Consider the following 12,399-nt stretch of genomic DNA (forward strand, 5'->3'; position numbering starts at 1 on the left):
AATTTTCATTGTAAGGGATTTTTTGTTTTTGTTTTATTTACAGACAGGACAGACTGGGTTTGGGGGTTTTCTTAATGAACTATTTGAGTTTGAATCCTATTACGCGCCGGGTGCGCAGGCGAGACTTTAGTTTGGTTTGATTAAAGATAAATTTTTGTTTGTTCTAAATGTTGCTCCAAGTTTGTTTCATTTTTTGACCTCTTTTGTTTGTTTCGTGGAGATGTGCCTTTTGTGCGGGGATTTATCATTTTCCTGGAAGTTTCCCCTTGTGTGTTTAACGCTGACCCATTAAAGGCCGTGTAAAGCAAAATCAGACATTTTCTTCTAAACACCTTTAATAGGTCCTAAATGAAGTTCCTTACAACATATAAAAGCCATTCCAGCATTTAGAGTCTAATTGTGGAGCTAGGCTTCACGAACTTATTTCAGAGTTTCAGTTTCCAGGATTTAATGGGCGGGTCAGAAAGGCTAGCCGCGTTACGTAACGCGGCCATCATTAGCATAAACCCGCCCCTGATGCAGAAGCGGTATAAATACGTTCGGCGCATTAGCATCGGCGGTCTTCCCGCTCGTACTTGAGTTTTGGATAGCATCTCTTACAATTTACACAGTTTGCAGCTAGCTAATCAGACATGTCACCTCCACGTCGCTCGTGCATCTTTCCTGGATGCCACAGTGTGCAGGGTAACGGCTCGGTTAGCTTATTTAAGTTCCCTACGGATGAAAAAGTAAGGAAACGGTGGATCGATTTTGTGAAGAGGAGCTCCTGTGGCGAGTTCAAAATCACCACCAACACCCGTCTCTGCAGTGTCCACTTTACCCCTGATAGTTACAGCAACTATCAGCAGGTAAAGTCTGGGTTTCTGAAGAGTCCGCTGACGCTGGTCAGTGGGGCTGAACCGACTCTTCAATGCCTGGATCCTCCCATCCCGCCAACAGCAGGTGCCACCACCGCGGCCACCGGCATTACGTGCCCGTCGCGGACCCTCTGCATCCCGCCTACAGCAGGTGCTATCTTCTCCGCCACTGGCATTACGTGCCCGCCAGAGAGTGTAAGTATGTGCTTATGTTACTAATATTTAAATTTGAGCAATTAAACGCATTTTGCTGAAGGTACAAATCCTGAGAGTGATTATACATCGCGGATCACACCCATGTAATGTTAGCAAGTGTCCCTGTATGTCACACGGCATGATTGAGCCTCGTTCTCTGGGCTGAGTCCATCTGAAAACACTGTGGTAATCCGATGGTAATATTTTATGCGCACCAATATAGCTATGACAAGGGATTATGTGTAGACTGGGATTTTCCGTTTGAGTGTGACGTTGAACATGGATGAGGGACACCAGAAATGAGCGCCGTTAGCGCATTTCTTTTTCCGGGACGTTGGTTGTTTTTATACTGAGAGAAGGGAGCAGCTGGCTCATACGGAGGCAATGCGTCAGTTGTCATTTTCTGTGTGCATGCAGCATACATGTTTCAGTTTATTCAAAACTAAAGTTACTCCAAAGATCACATATGTTTGTTGTCTTTCTGTTCTGTGAGAAACACTTGTTATGTCAGCCCATGATGCTATGATTTATAAGACATGTAACTTTTACTGTTGTCTGTTTTGGCAAAGCCTCCTCCAACCACAAGAGAGGCAGCGTGCCAGTGTGTTCTTGAGAAGAAAGACACAAGGGAAGTTGGATGTCAAACGGATCACTTTGTGGGGAAAAGGACCGTGTCCACACAACTGTCCAAAAGAACACTTGTCAACAGCAACAGTACAGGTATGTATCACGTTCTTAGGTTCTTAGTTTGACTTTTCAAATGTCTGGGGTGTTGCCATATTCCAGGTATAAACAGCATAATAGTTAAAAGAATGGAAGAAACACTGATTGATTATCACATTACTGCCATACACTATCATATATATATTTATATATATATATATTCCAGGTTCTCAGGCTACAGTATCTACTAGGAGTGTTGCTGTGGGTGACGCAACATTCCAGTTTCTTCCAACACAATCCTCAACACCACTTAAACGGAAAGCCGTACCTGAGAACCCAGCAGCAAAGCGTCCTCACTTGGAGTTTCCATCTATTCAGGAGTCTGAACCCAGTTTGAGCTTTGTAGATCCTGATGACTCCAGCTACCTCCCCATGTCTGACTCAGTCGACACCACCAGTGAACAGTGAGTTAACTTTTCTAGTTATAAATCCTTACTAACTTTACATATTAGCAATGAATTTGTCAACATATATATTCTCACATCAGCATTTATGTGCTGACATTGTAACAACTGCCTGTGGTTTTCTTTGTCAACAGAGCACCAAACAAGCCAGTGCAAGACATGGTGAAGTATTTGGTGTATGAGGAGTGTCTGCTTGAGCTGTTTAAAATCTGCCCCAACTGCTCAACAGTGTGCAAGGTAGAGACATTTGTGAAAGGAACGTTCCTTTCTGTGACCCAGACGTGCCTCCACCAAAGTTGCTTCTTCAGCAGAAAATGGAAGAGTCAACCACTTCTGGGCAGCTGTCCAGCTGGCAATCTGCACCTGTCAGCCGCTGTATACTACACAGGCTCTTCTTTCATCCAGACTAACAAGGTTTGTTACAACAATGAAATAATCTAAAAAGTCAACTTTTCCATACATACATTTGTGCTTCTCCCACAGTTTTTTCTGATGCTAAAATGTTGCTCTACTCACATTTCCGTTTCTAGGGCCAGTTCATCCCTCAGTGCTACCGAAAGATGTAGTGCATGTTGAGAACACTGTTTGATTGTAACTAATTACTCCGATTTTACATTACAGGTGCTGAATGCAATGCACATGAGAACCTTCTCAAGAATGACACACCGTAATCATGTGCGTAACTACATTCTGGCTTCGGTGCTGCATAAATGGCGATCACACCAGACTGCCCAGCTTGAGGAACTCAAACAGAGGGAAACTGTATCTCTTGCTGGTGACATGCGTGCTGATAGTCCAGGCCATTGTGCAAAGTATGGCTCATATTCCTTGATGGATCTTCAAACAAACAAAGTTGTTGATATCCAACTTGTACAGGTAAATAGATATTTTAAGACTAAGTAGATGATTTTCTTAACACTTGTTATTTTTTAATGAAGTAAATTTGTTATGTCTGTTTATGATCAACAGAGCAATGAAGTGGGAAACAGTGTCCGCATGGAAAAGGAAGGGCTGAGCCGGAGTCTGGTTTTCCTCGAGGAATGTGGTGTCAAAGTGGCTTGCTTGGTGACAGACCGACACACACAGGTCCAAAAGTTCATTCGGGAACAGAGACCAAACATTGACCACTTTTACGATGTGTGGCATTTATGTAAAGGTGAGATAATATGGAACATGTATTTTGTTATTTGTATGACTGCTAATCCTGTAAAAACTAAACACCCACAGTATGAAAACTCTTACATTTTTTTCAAATTGTTCCCAGCCCTCACCAAGAAGGTGGATGCCATCTCCAAGGAGAAGGACTGCCACAAGGTGAAATTATGGCAAAAAAGTATAAAAAATCACCTCTACTGGTCAGCATGTGGTTCACCGAGCGGAGAGGTAACAGTGGCAAAGTGGACATCACTTTTAAACCACATCCAAAATGTGCATGTTCACGAAAACCCACTGTTCCCTGAGTGCCTCCACGCCCCTTCCAATGATAAGAAGAAGTGGCTGAAGCCTGGTATGCCATTATTCAACAGCACTTATGTATTTTACTTCTGCTACTCTAAAATGTTGTGGGCAGCTATACACTAATTAACACGTTTGCAACTTTGCCTCCTCCAGCTACAAAGCCAACCTACAGGCTGGAGAAGGTGCTCATGAACAAGCGCGTTCTGAGTGATGTAAAGAAGCTGAGCCCTCTTTATCAAACATCTGCCTTGGAGGGGTTCCACAGTGTGATTCTGCGCTTCGCACCCAAAAATGTGGCCTTCTCATACCTTGGAATGCTCTGCAGGTAAACTGTGTCAATATTGTGCAAGTGTAACTGTGCGTGATACAAGTAAATACATTACATTTATGTCTACAGTAGTGTCTGTGGTATTTGAAATGTTCTTGGAGTAATCAAATACAAATCCTTCTTTTGTCAGGCTTTACCTGGCTGCACTGCATTTCAACGAGAATTCTGGACGTAGCCAAGCAAGGACTGCTTCAGGAGAACTGCGGTTCCAAATAAAATTCCCCAAGGCCAAAAGAGGGGAACATGTTGTGTCCATGGTGAAAACAAGCTATACTACAGGTAAAGTTGTCATCTCTATAAGGTGTATAATTTAAAACCCTTTCACCCAGCTGACAAGTTTTTTGAAAACACTTGAGTGACGAGGTTTTAATAGCTAGGCTGTAAACACCAACATTTATGTTTTTTTTTCATAACGCCACAAGTTTAGACAGTATAAATTACTCAATGTGCTCTGTTTTGTGCTCTCTCCTTTTGTTTTAGAATATGTCACTGAACTTATGGACCTCCTTTTTAATGAAGTCCTCCATGACCCTGCACCCTTTGTGGCAGAGATGAAGGCAGTGGCTGTCCCTGGGTACCTGTGCTCACAGTATGAGCGACCTGAGAGGGCAGACGCAATTGAGAGCCATGTGTCCAGATTCATCTGTCCAGATGGGGTGGAGGCAGCCCCAGGACGTGAGTCAACGCCCGTCTAACCCCACAAACATGTAAGTCACAGCCACGCAAGGTATGTTGCAGTGTTCATGATGACAGCCTGATCTGTCTTTTTCTTATTCCTGCCTTTTTTTTTTCCTTTTCTTATGTACAGGTCTCAGTATCAGGTCTCGCAGTACATGTGGCAGCTACTGTTCCTGTGACTTACCTTGTGCCTTGGCTTGGGCAGTATTTTTTTTTTTTTCAAAACTTCACAGCTTCCTGACATTGTTCCATAGTGTATGGTATTTATTACAAATTTCTAGCAACTTATTTTCTCATTGAATAAACAGTCAAATTTTAATTTTAACCATGATAAAACACATCTTTCAGGAAGCAGTTAAAATTTATCCTGTTACTGTAATGAACACCCACTGACAAAGGAGAAAAAAAAGAAACGCTCTAACAAAAGAATCTCAGTTGAATGGAGAGGCCTGCGACTGATGTTAATAATTTTTGACTCTCAGTGGCAGCCCTAAAGGATGTTGTGAAAACCATACTGTCAGAATTTCTAGACATCTTAGTATACTGTAATACTTTTTATACCGCCTAAGCCTGCCTCAGCTCATCCCAGGACCAGAGCCCCACTGGCCTCTTTTAAAATCAGTAAGTTGTGACACATACAAATATGTGATTACTCAATTATTAATTTATTAAAAGTGCATTATAAACATGAGATTATAAAATTGGGTACATTTTTAAACGAACAAACAACAATATAAATACAAACTCAATATTTAAATGGGGGGTTTAAAACCAGTATACTCCTCCTCTTCATCTGGGTACTCTTTCTGTATACGGAGGACAACACAGGACGGGATGACAACCCGGTTGTCCTTTCCGAGGTATCCCCAGCACCACGACACAAAACTCCTATAGGCCAGATAGCGAGCACGCCTGTAATGAAAAAAAGATTTTTTTGATACTTTTATATTTTTATCTAGGTTTGTTTGTGGTAGGTTGTCCTGCAATCAAATTTGACACTGTGCAGGTGTCTTTCATAAAACATGATCAATATATGTTGTCTTTATAGCAGAACCTATCTGGTTTGACTGATGTACTAAAAACAGCATTCCCCTCCACATTTTGTCATGTCTTACAGTTTGGGACGTCAAGATGAGTTTCATTCATCAAACTATCATCTCCCTCATCATACTGGCTGAATGGGTGGACAAGAAAATGGACAGCAGTTTTCCATGGCCAATCCATGACCACACAGCTACATTTTCAGAAAGAATAATCATCTACTGATTAAAAATTATGAATTATGTGTTTGTTAAAAACTCAAGGCTGTGTCCAAAGGTGTTGGTAGGTCGCTCTTGACTTAACTATTTTGACTTTTAATTAAATTCTATCATTGCTCACTGTACAGCTATAAGGGCTCCATTCTTTTATTTAAATAATACCAACAAAATCTACTGACACTGTTTTATTGTATGTACTTGCTTTTCATTTGTCTGTACCTTTAAATATACATGTTTGATTCGATATGTTTAAAAACCAATGTGAAAAACAGCTCCAGAATGAGTAAGTTTTTAGTGCCAGCAATCTGTTCTACATGAGAGTGGATATATGGCCGAGAAGATGAGGGATTCAAATAGTTAGTCAAGCAGTACTTGTGTGCTTGGAGTGTATATAAAATATGCTATATACATTAGTCGACATCACTAATATGATTGTAAAGACAGTGCACGTTAATTCTCAGGTACTAAACCTTACTGGTCTTTAAATGGCATGACATTTGATCAACAGCAGTGTAATTTATAGGTATTGAAGATCAATAAAAATATTTTGTCTAACTTACACAGATCTTTCCTTTGCCTCCAGTGGCCCATGGTCTGCCTGATAAATGTTCAGGGCATTCTGCAGGGAGTAGATGTTCAGGCAGACTGGCTCAAGGCCTGGATGAAGAGTCATGCACCTTGGCTCTTCAGGCAGCTCTCGACATTGATTCTGAACCTATAGGAGTATAGGTGTTTTACTGCCAGACATGTAGTATTCTGCTTGTTACGTATTCATTATTTGAATTATACAGGTTTTCTTTACATACAGCATTGAGCTCCTTGCAGCAGACATTTTTCCACCTCTGTGGGCATGGCTCTGCATTCTCCACATGTGCACCTGCACAACAAGCACATTTTAATCCCGCTCTAATCTTAACAATTTCAGTTGTCAGTTCTGTATTATGCATGCTACCACAAAACCTAAGCAGCTGAAGCATATTGTCTTACTCAGCCTATGCTGCAATCCACAAATTAATCAGAAGACAGATAAGTGTAACTGAGTAGTAGTCATACTAATACTACTTTTACAAGGTTTACGCAGAAAATATAGTAATAAATGAAAAGGCAAGCTATATATATATATATATATATAGTATTTTTTTTTATCTGTGACCAGACAAGTATCTGGTGGAGTGTAAAAATGTGTTTATTTCCTCATAGTTACATATTGATAGCCTGTTTTTGGCTAGGCTACAACGTTATTAGTCAGTAATACAGATTTTCTAAATTGCATAAATGTGAGAAATAATTTACCATTCTGTTGGAGACTGAGAGGAACGAGGCTGAGCTTTATCAGTGTCTGACTCAGAGTCAGTTTCTGGCTCTGATGGCTCAAACAGGTAGGGCTGGATCCGTCCGATGAGGCTGCTAGCGCTAGCTTCCATTGTCAGTGTAGCTGTCACCGTCACAGTTACACGGAGGCGGCTCCCTCCCGCGTGTGGGCGTGGTTTCAGCGCTGCTAACTGACACGCCCCCAGCGTCTCACAGCAGAGAGAAGTGCTTGTTTTTCCATGATTTTGAGACCTAATTTTATATACTAAACAATTTTTTTAAACTTTCAAATTTGGCTCAGTGGTTAATGACACATGTTTCTTTGCTGTGACAAACTAATAACACAAATTTGTTTCTGCTTTACACGGACTTTAAGGGTTGGTTCGTTACACAGTCACACACAGTTTGCTGCCTGAAACACGATCAGTTGAGACCACGTTGTTTGTGGATGTTGAAACAGTCAGCTGAGCAAAATTAAGTTGTATTTATAAGCCATTTATAACTTGAAAGTAGCGATAAAAAGCAGTGTGTCCCTCAGGTTTGAAGCTGGGGCGGCAGTGGTGGGGAGGGCAGGAGAGCAAGTGTTGCATCTTCACAGAGAAGGCTAAGAGCTAGGTCTCTACTGTTTCTTGCGGTTGTTTCCCATGCTCACTGTGTACTTGTCTGTCTCAGGGACTCAGAGACGGGCCTATGGTGGATAACTTAAGAAGGATATTCAGATTTAGAGTTAGAAGAAGAGGGAGGGAGAAAGGAACCAGCTCTAACTATAAACTTTACAGAAAGTGTATCTTATTTGAATGATTTTGCGTTACTCAGAGGTGTTAAACTGTAATTGTATTGATTACAAAGAAATCTTTTGTCCAAAACTATGTTATTTCTGTTTCCAAGTATGTATCATCATTGATCACATCCCACATAAAAATAAGGGCCAGCCTCCAACCACTTTGATAGATGAGCCTGTGTATTGAGAGAAGTGAACTCTTCATTCTGGTATCTGTTGTTAGATAAAGTTTCACCGTTGGCTTTCTCCACAGCAGCAGATCCATCAAGTCAGCGTGTCGAATAAGAAACGATATCAGCCTGAACTCCTTTCATTGATCCATCCCTCTAAATGTGATTGAGACTTATGACAAGCCTGTGGGCAGGATGACAAACAAAAAGGCAAAAGGTTAAAAAAGTTGAGACCAAATCAATAATAGTGACTGACAAGATGAAGCGTGGGTGATCAGAATCAATCTCCCTCTCAATAAATAATCCAGAGCCCAATAAATCTCCTTCACTTCCTATGAACTATTTCTGTCACTGTCCCTTTCCCCACTCCCTCTCCACTGAAGCTTTTTGCCGTTTTGTTTTATCTACTTGTCGGCAAAAATGCAAACTGAGACAGAAGAAAATCTGGAAAACTGTTAAAAAAAACCTGTATATCATTTTTCCCCAAGAAAATCTGAAAAACTGTAAAAGAAAAAACAAACTTTATATTATTATTCTCCATGAGCTAATAAAGTTTTGCACTTAAAACTCTCACTCTGAACTTGGAAGTCCTTTGTTTGCCCCCCATTCCCAATTACTATCCTTATCCGACTCATGAAGTAACTGCATCTTTATTAAAAAAAAAAAAAAAAAGATATCAGCATAAACAGCTTTACTTTCTTACAGAAATAAAAATCATTAAAAGTCACAGACAATTTCCCACACAATTTATGAGAAACACACATATCTTTCAGCCTACAGAACGCAGATCAGCTGATCAAGTTTATGATGTATGGGTCATCATGACTCTTGTGCAGTACATTCATGTTTTGTGTATTTAGGTATTCTTGTATCTTAGTTTAATGTAGTTTTAAAAGGCAGATTCTGTATGTTTTTGAGTAGATGCAGCAATGACTGTAGAGTTTGTTATTCCAGCTGTCTTCACCTGTAACAGGTAACACTCAGTGTATCCTATGTGGTAAATATAAAGGTTTGGGCCAGCAACAGGGAAAGGTAGTGAGCTTAGCTACCAGTTATGTTCTGTATCTGTTAAATCTAGCTTCTTTACACTAAAACTACGATAATGTACCAAGCTACACTAAAAAAAACAACTCATAAGATTTACTTTAAAAAATTCCTGTAACAATTTGCACTAAAAATTTCTAAGTAAATTTTCCTGCTATAACATCAAGTTAAACTTCCTTGATAGTATTAAGTAAAATCTCCTTACTTCTTATGGTAACATTTGTGAAACTATTCGAACAGAAATAGAAATGGAAAAATACTTTATTTATCCCTGAGGGGAAATTCAGGGGTTACAGCAGCAAACAAGAAAACAAAGTAACAAAGTGTATAGTAAGTGCAAAAAGGTCCACAAGAAAATAGATGACGACAGCCCGTCCACCACTCTTCAACCTAGTCAGTCTCCACCTCCACAGGGTCCAGGACTGAGCCTCCCCAGCAGTCTGTTCAGTCTCTGTCTCCTGGATCCTGTCTGCCCACAGCAGGTGAAGCTCTTCCAATGTGGCGCAGGCGTCCGATGTCAGCTCCGTTAGCCACGTCCATGAACAGCACGATACCACTCTGCCCTCCGGCAGCCCCTCTGCTGCTGGGCCAGCACGGCTAGCTCGTCCATCCCACCTGAGGTAGATCCCACGTTCCCAACAACGATGGATGGAATGATAGGTCCACGTCGTCACCTCCCAGCTCACATCCGCGAACCAGCACGTCGTCCTCACCTCCTCCTCCTCACTGCGAGGGAAATCATCAAGCCTGACACTAGTTAGCATTGACATGCTACAGGCTGCTAACAGCTAATTTCACATGTAAACAATGCACCCATGGTTACATGTAGGATCTCCAGACAAACACAGGAGAAAAATCAAAAATGAAAAAACTGACTTGTTTTTCTGTTTTTTTTTTTTTTTTTATTCCGTTTTTCCATTTGGTTTTAAAACAGAAAAACAAAAAAACAAGTCTGTTATTTCATTTCTGATTTTGTTTTGAACAGAATAATGAAAAAACGAACCATACACGGATTATTTCGGGGACTAATAGAATAGAAAATAGAATAGAAAATACTTTATTTATCCCCGAGGGGAAATTCAGGAGTCACCGCTGCATTTAAGAAAACAAAAGTAAGAAAGAGAATAGAAAGTGCAAAAAGTTCCATAAGAAATTAGATGACGACATCCCGTCCACCACTCGTCCACCACTCTCCAGCCCAGCCAGTCTCCACCTCCACAGGGTCCAGGACTGAGCCTCCCCAGCAGTCTGTTCAGTCTCTGTCTCCTGGATCCTGTCTGCTCACAGCAGGCGAAGCTCCTCCGATGTGTCGCGGCGTCCGATGTCTGCTCCGTCAGCCACGTCCGTGAACAGCACGATGCCGCTGGGTTAGCACAGCTAGCTCATCCATCCCCCGGAGCTAGATCCAACGTTCCCAACAACGATGGATGGAAGGACAGGTCCACGTCGTCACCTCCCAGCTCACATCCGCGAACCAGCACGTCGTCCTCACCTCCTTCTCCTCAGCTCGAGGGAAATCATCAAGCCCTACACTAGTTAGCATTTACATGCTACAGGCTGCTAACAGCTAATTTCACATGTAAACAATGCAGCCATGGTTACATGTAGGATCTCCAGACAAACACAGGAGAAAAGTAGTCAAAAAATACCGCCGAAGCCACAAAAAGTTTGGTGTCCGTGACCGACAATGAACCATACAAAGTGATGATCCACTCCAAATACAAAGATTACGAAAAAGAGACGAAAAAAATGACAAGAAACGGACAAAGACGAGAGAGCTGCTGCAACAGGCAGCTACTTGGGTAGCGCCTAGCAACCATTTTTTAATGAGACTGTCAGTAAAACAGCGACAAGAAAGAGTTAAATTGTTTATTAGTAAAGAATAACTTTTTGCTCACAGTGCTCTAAACCTGTGAATAAACAGTGGCTAATATTAAAAAACACACCAGCTACAATTATGTGAATAAAAATATTATATTTGATATAATCCACTAATGCATTTAGATATAAATTAAGCCAATATGGATATTCCCCACACCATACAACTGACAAAATTTCAATGACAATAATAATAATAATACATCTTATTTCAGGGCCCCTTTCATAGCACTCAAGATCACCTTACATCAGTTGCAGTCAAAGAGCACATAGAGTATTAATTAAAGTGTATTAAAAGCAGGAGTAAAAAGTAAGTTTAAAAAGAGATATACAATACAAATATTCAAGGTTCGGCTGACCAAACCCACAGAATTTACACATGGACAGACGCACAATTGGATAAAGGAGGCTGTGCTGGAGGTCGACTGCATGGCAACAGAGGTAGAATGGAAGCTCCGTTTGGCAGCCGGAAAGGTGATGTTAAATAGTTAGAAAAACCACATCTGCAAGAAAATCACTGCAGCTGTCAGCAGCGTTGATGTGACAGACCAAACCATTTCCTTCTTAATTTGCTTTTCTATTTCCTTATTTGTGTTTAACTGTTGTCTCTTTTGTTCCAATATGGCATAAACTCTTCCCTTAAAGCCAGTTTATTCTGGAGTTATTCTTGCAGCATAGATTATATATATATAGATTATATAGATTATACATCGCCGGGGGAAAGCCTAGTATCATTAGCTGTCAGTGTCCTCTACTTGTTCAGCTTACAGCTCAGGAGTTACGGCTGCTATTTAATGTCTAGATACGTGGAGCAGGGAATACTAAACAACCAAATAAGATTTAGTCAAGAGCCTGATTTTACAAATGTATTTAACTTAAGCCAACCTTTTACATGTTATTAAACAAATGCATTTGAATTCATACTGCCTATGAAGTGGGCTGTCAGTGAAAGTGATGCTCTGTTTCGTTGGATTTAGAAGCTTCATGGGTCAGCAGTTTGGCTCAGTTACATTTCTGCAGCCTTTCACACCAGCAAAGAGACAAAAACAGAAGGTTGTGCAAAAGAAAGAACATGTTCATGCTCCATTGATTTCACATTTGATAATCATGGTGTCTGTATGTGCTCATGGTCACTCCAGTTAGTGTATTTACAGGGTAGGCTGGTTCTCAAGCTCCACACAAACCACTCACTCATTTCCCCAGTGAAACGACATCGCTATAAAGGTTCATTAATTTGTTCAATTCAGAGGACATCGCAACCAGGGTAAAAATTAACCACCTCCCCCAGGGGCTGTGGAAACAAGGCCCTTACC

General features: G+C 40.9%; 1 protein-coding gene across 1 annotated transcript; it reads left to right on the plus strand.

Moving 5' to 3' along the window:
- Positions 1-919: 919 nt before the first annotated feature.
- On the plus strand, positions 920-4,520 carry LOC141804041 (uncharacterized). Its single transcript, XM_074688304.1, has 10 exons — positions 920-1,052; positions 1,622-1,772; positions 1,942-2,179; positions 2,314-2,593; positions 2,801-3,055; positions 3,149-3,335; positions 3,444-3,686; positions 3,791-3,962; positions 4,096-4,222; positions 4,446-4,520. Exons 3-10 carry the CDS (start codon positions 2,148-2,150, stop codon positions 4,518-4,520), a joined length of 1,371 nt encoding a protein of 456 aa, XP_074544405.1. The 5' UTR covers positions 920-1,052; positions 1,622-1,772; positions 1,942-2,147.
- The last annotated feature ends 7,879 nt before the right edge of the window (positions 4,521-12,399 follow it).

The sequence above is a fragment of the Halichoeres trimaculatus genome, unplaced genomic scaffold, assembly GCF_033239565.1.
Source record: "Halichoeres trimaculatus isolate MK-OKI-2021-1 unplaced genomic scaffold, fHalTri1.1 fHalTri1_scaffold_1, whole genome shotgun sequence".
Lineage (NCBI taxonomy): Eukaryota > Metazoa > Chordata > Actinopteri > Labriformes > Labridae > Halichoeres > Halichoeres trimaculatus.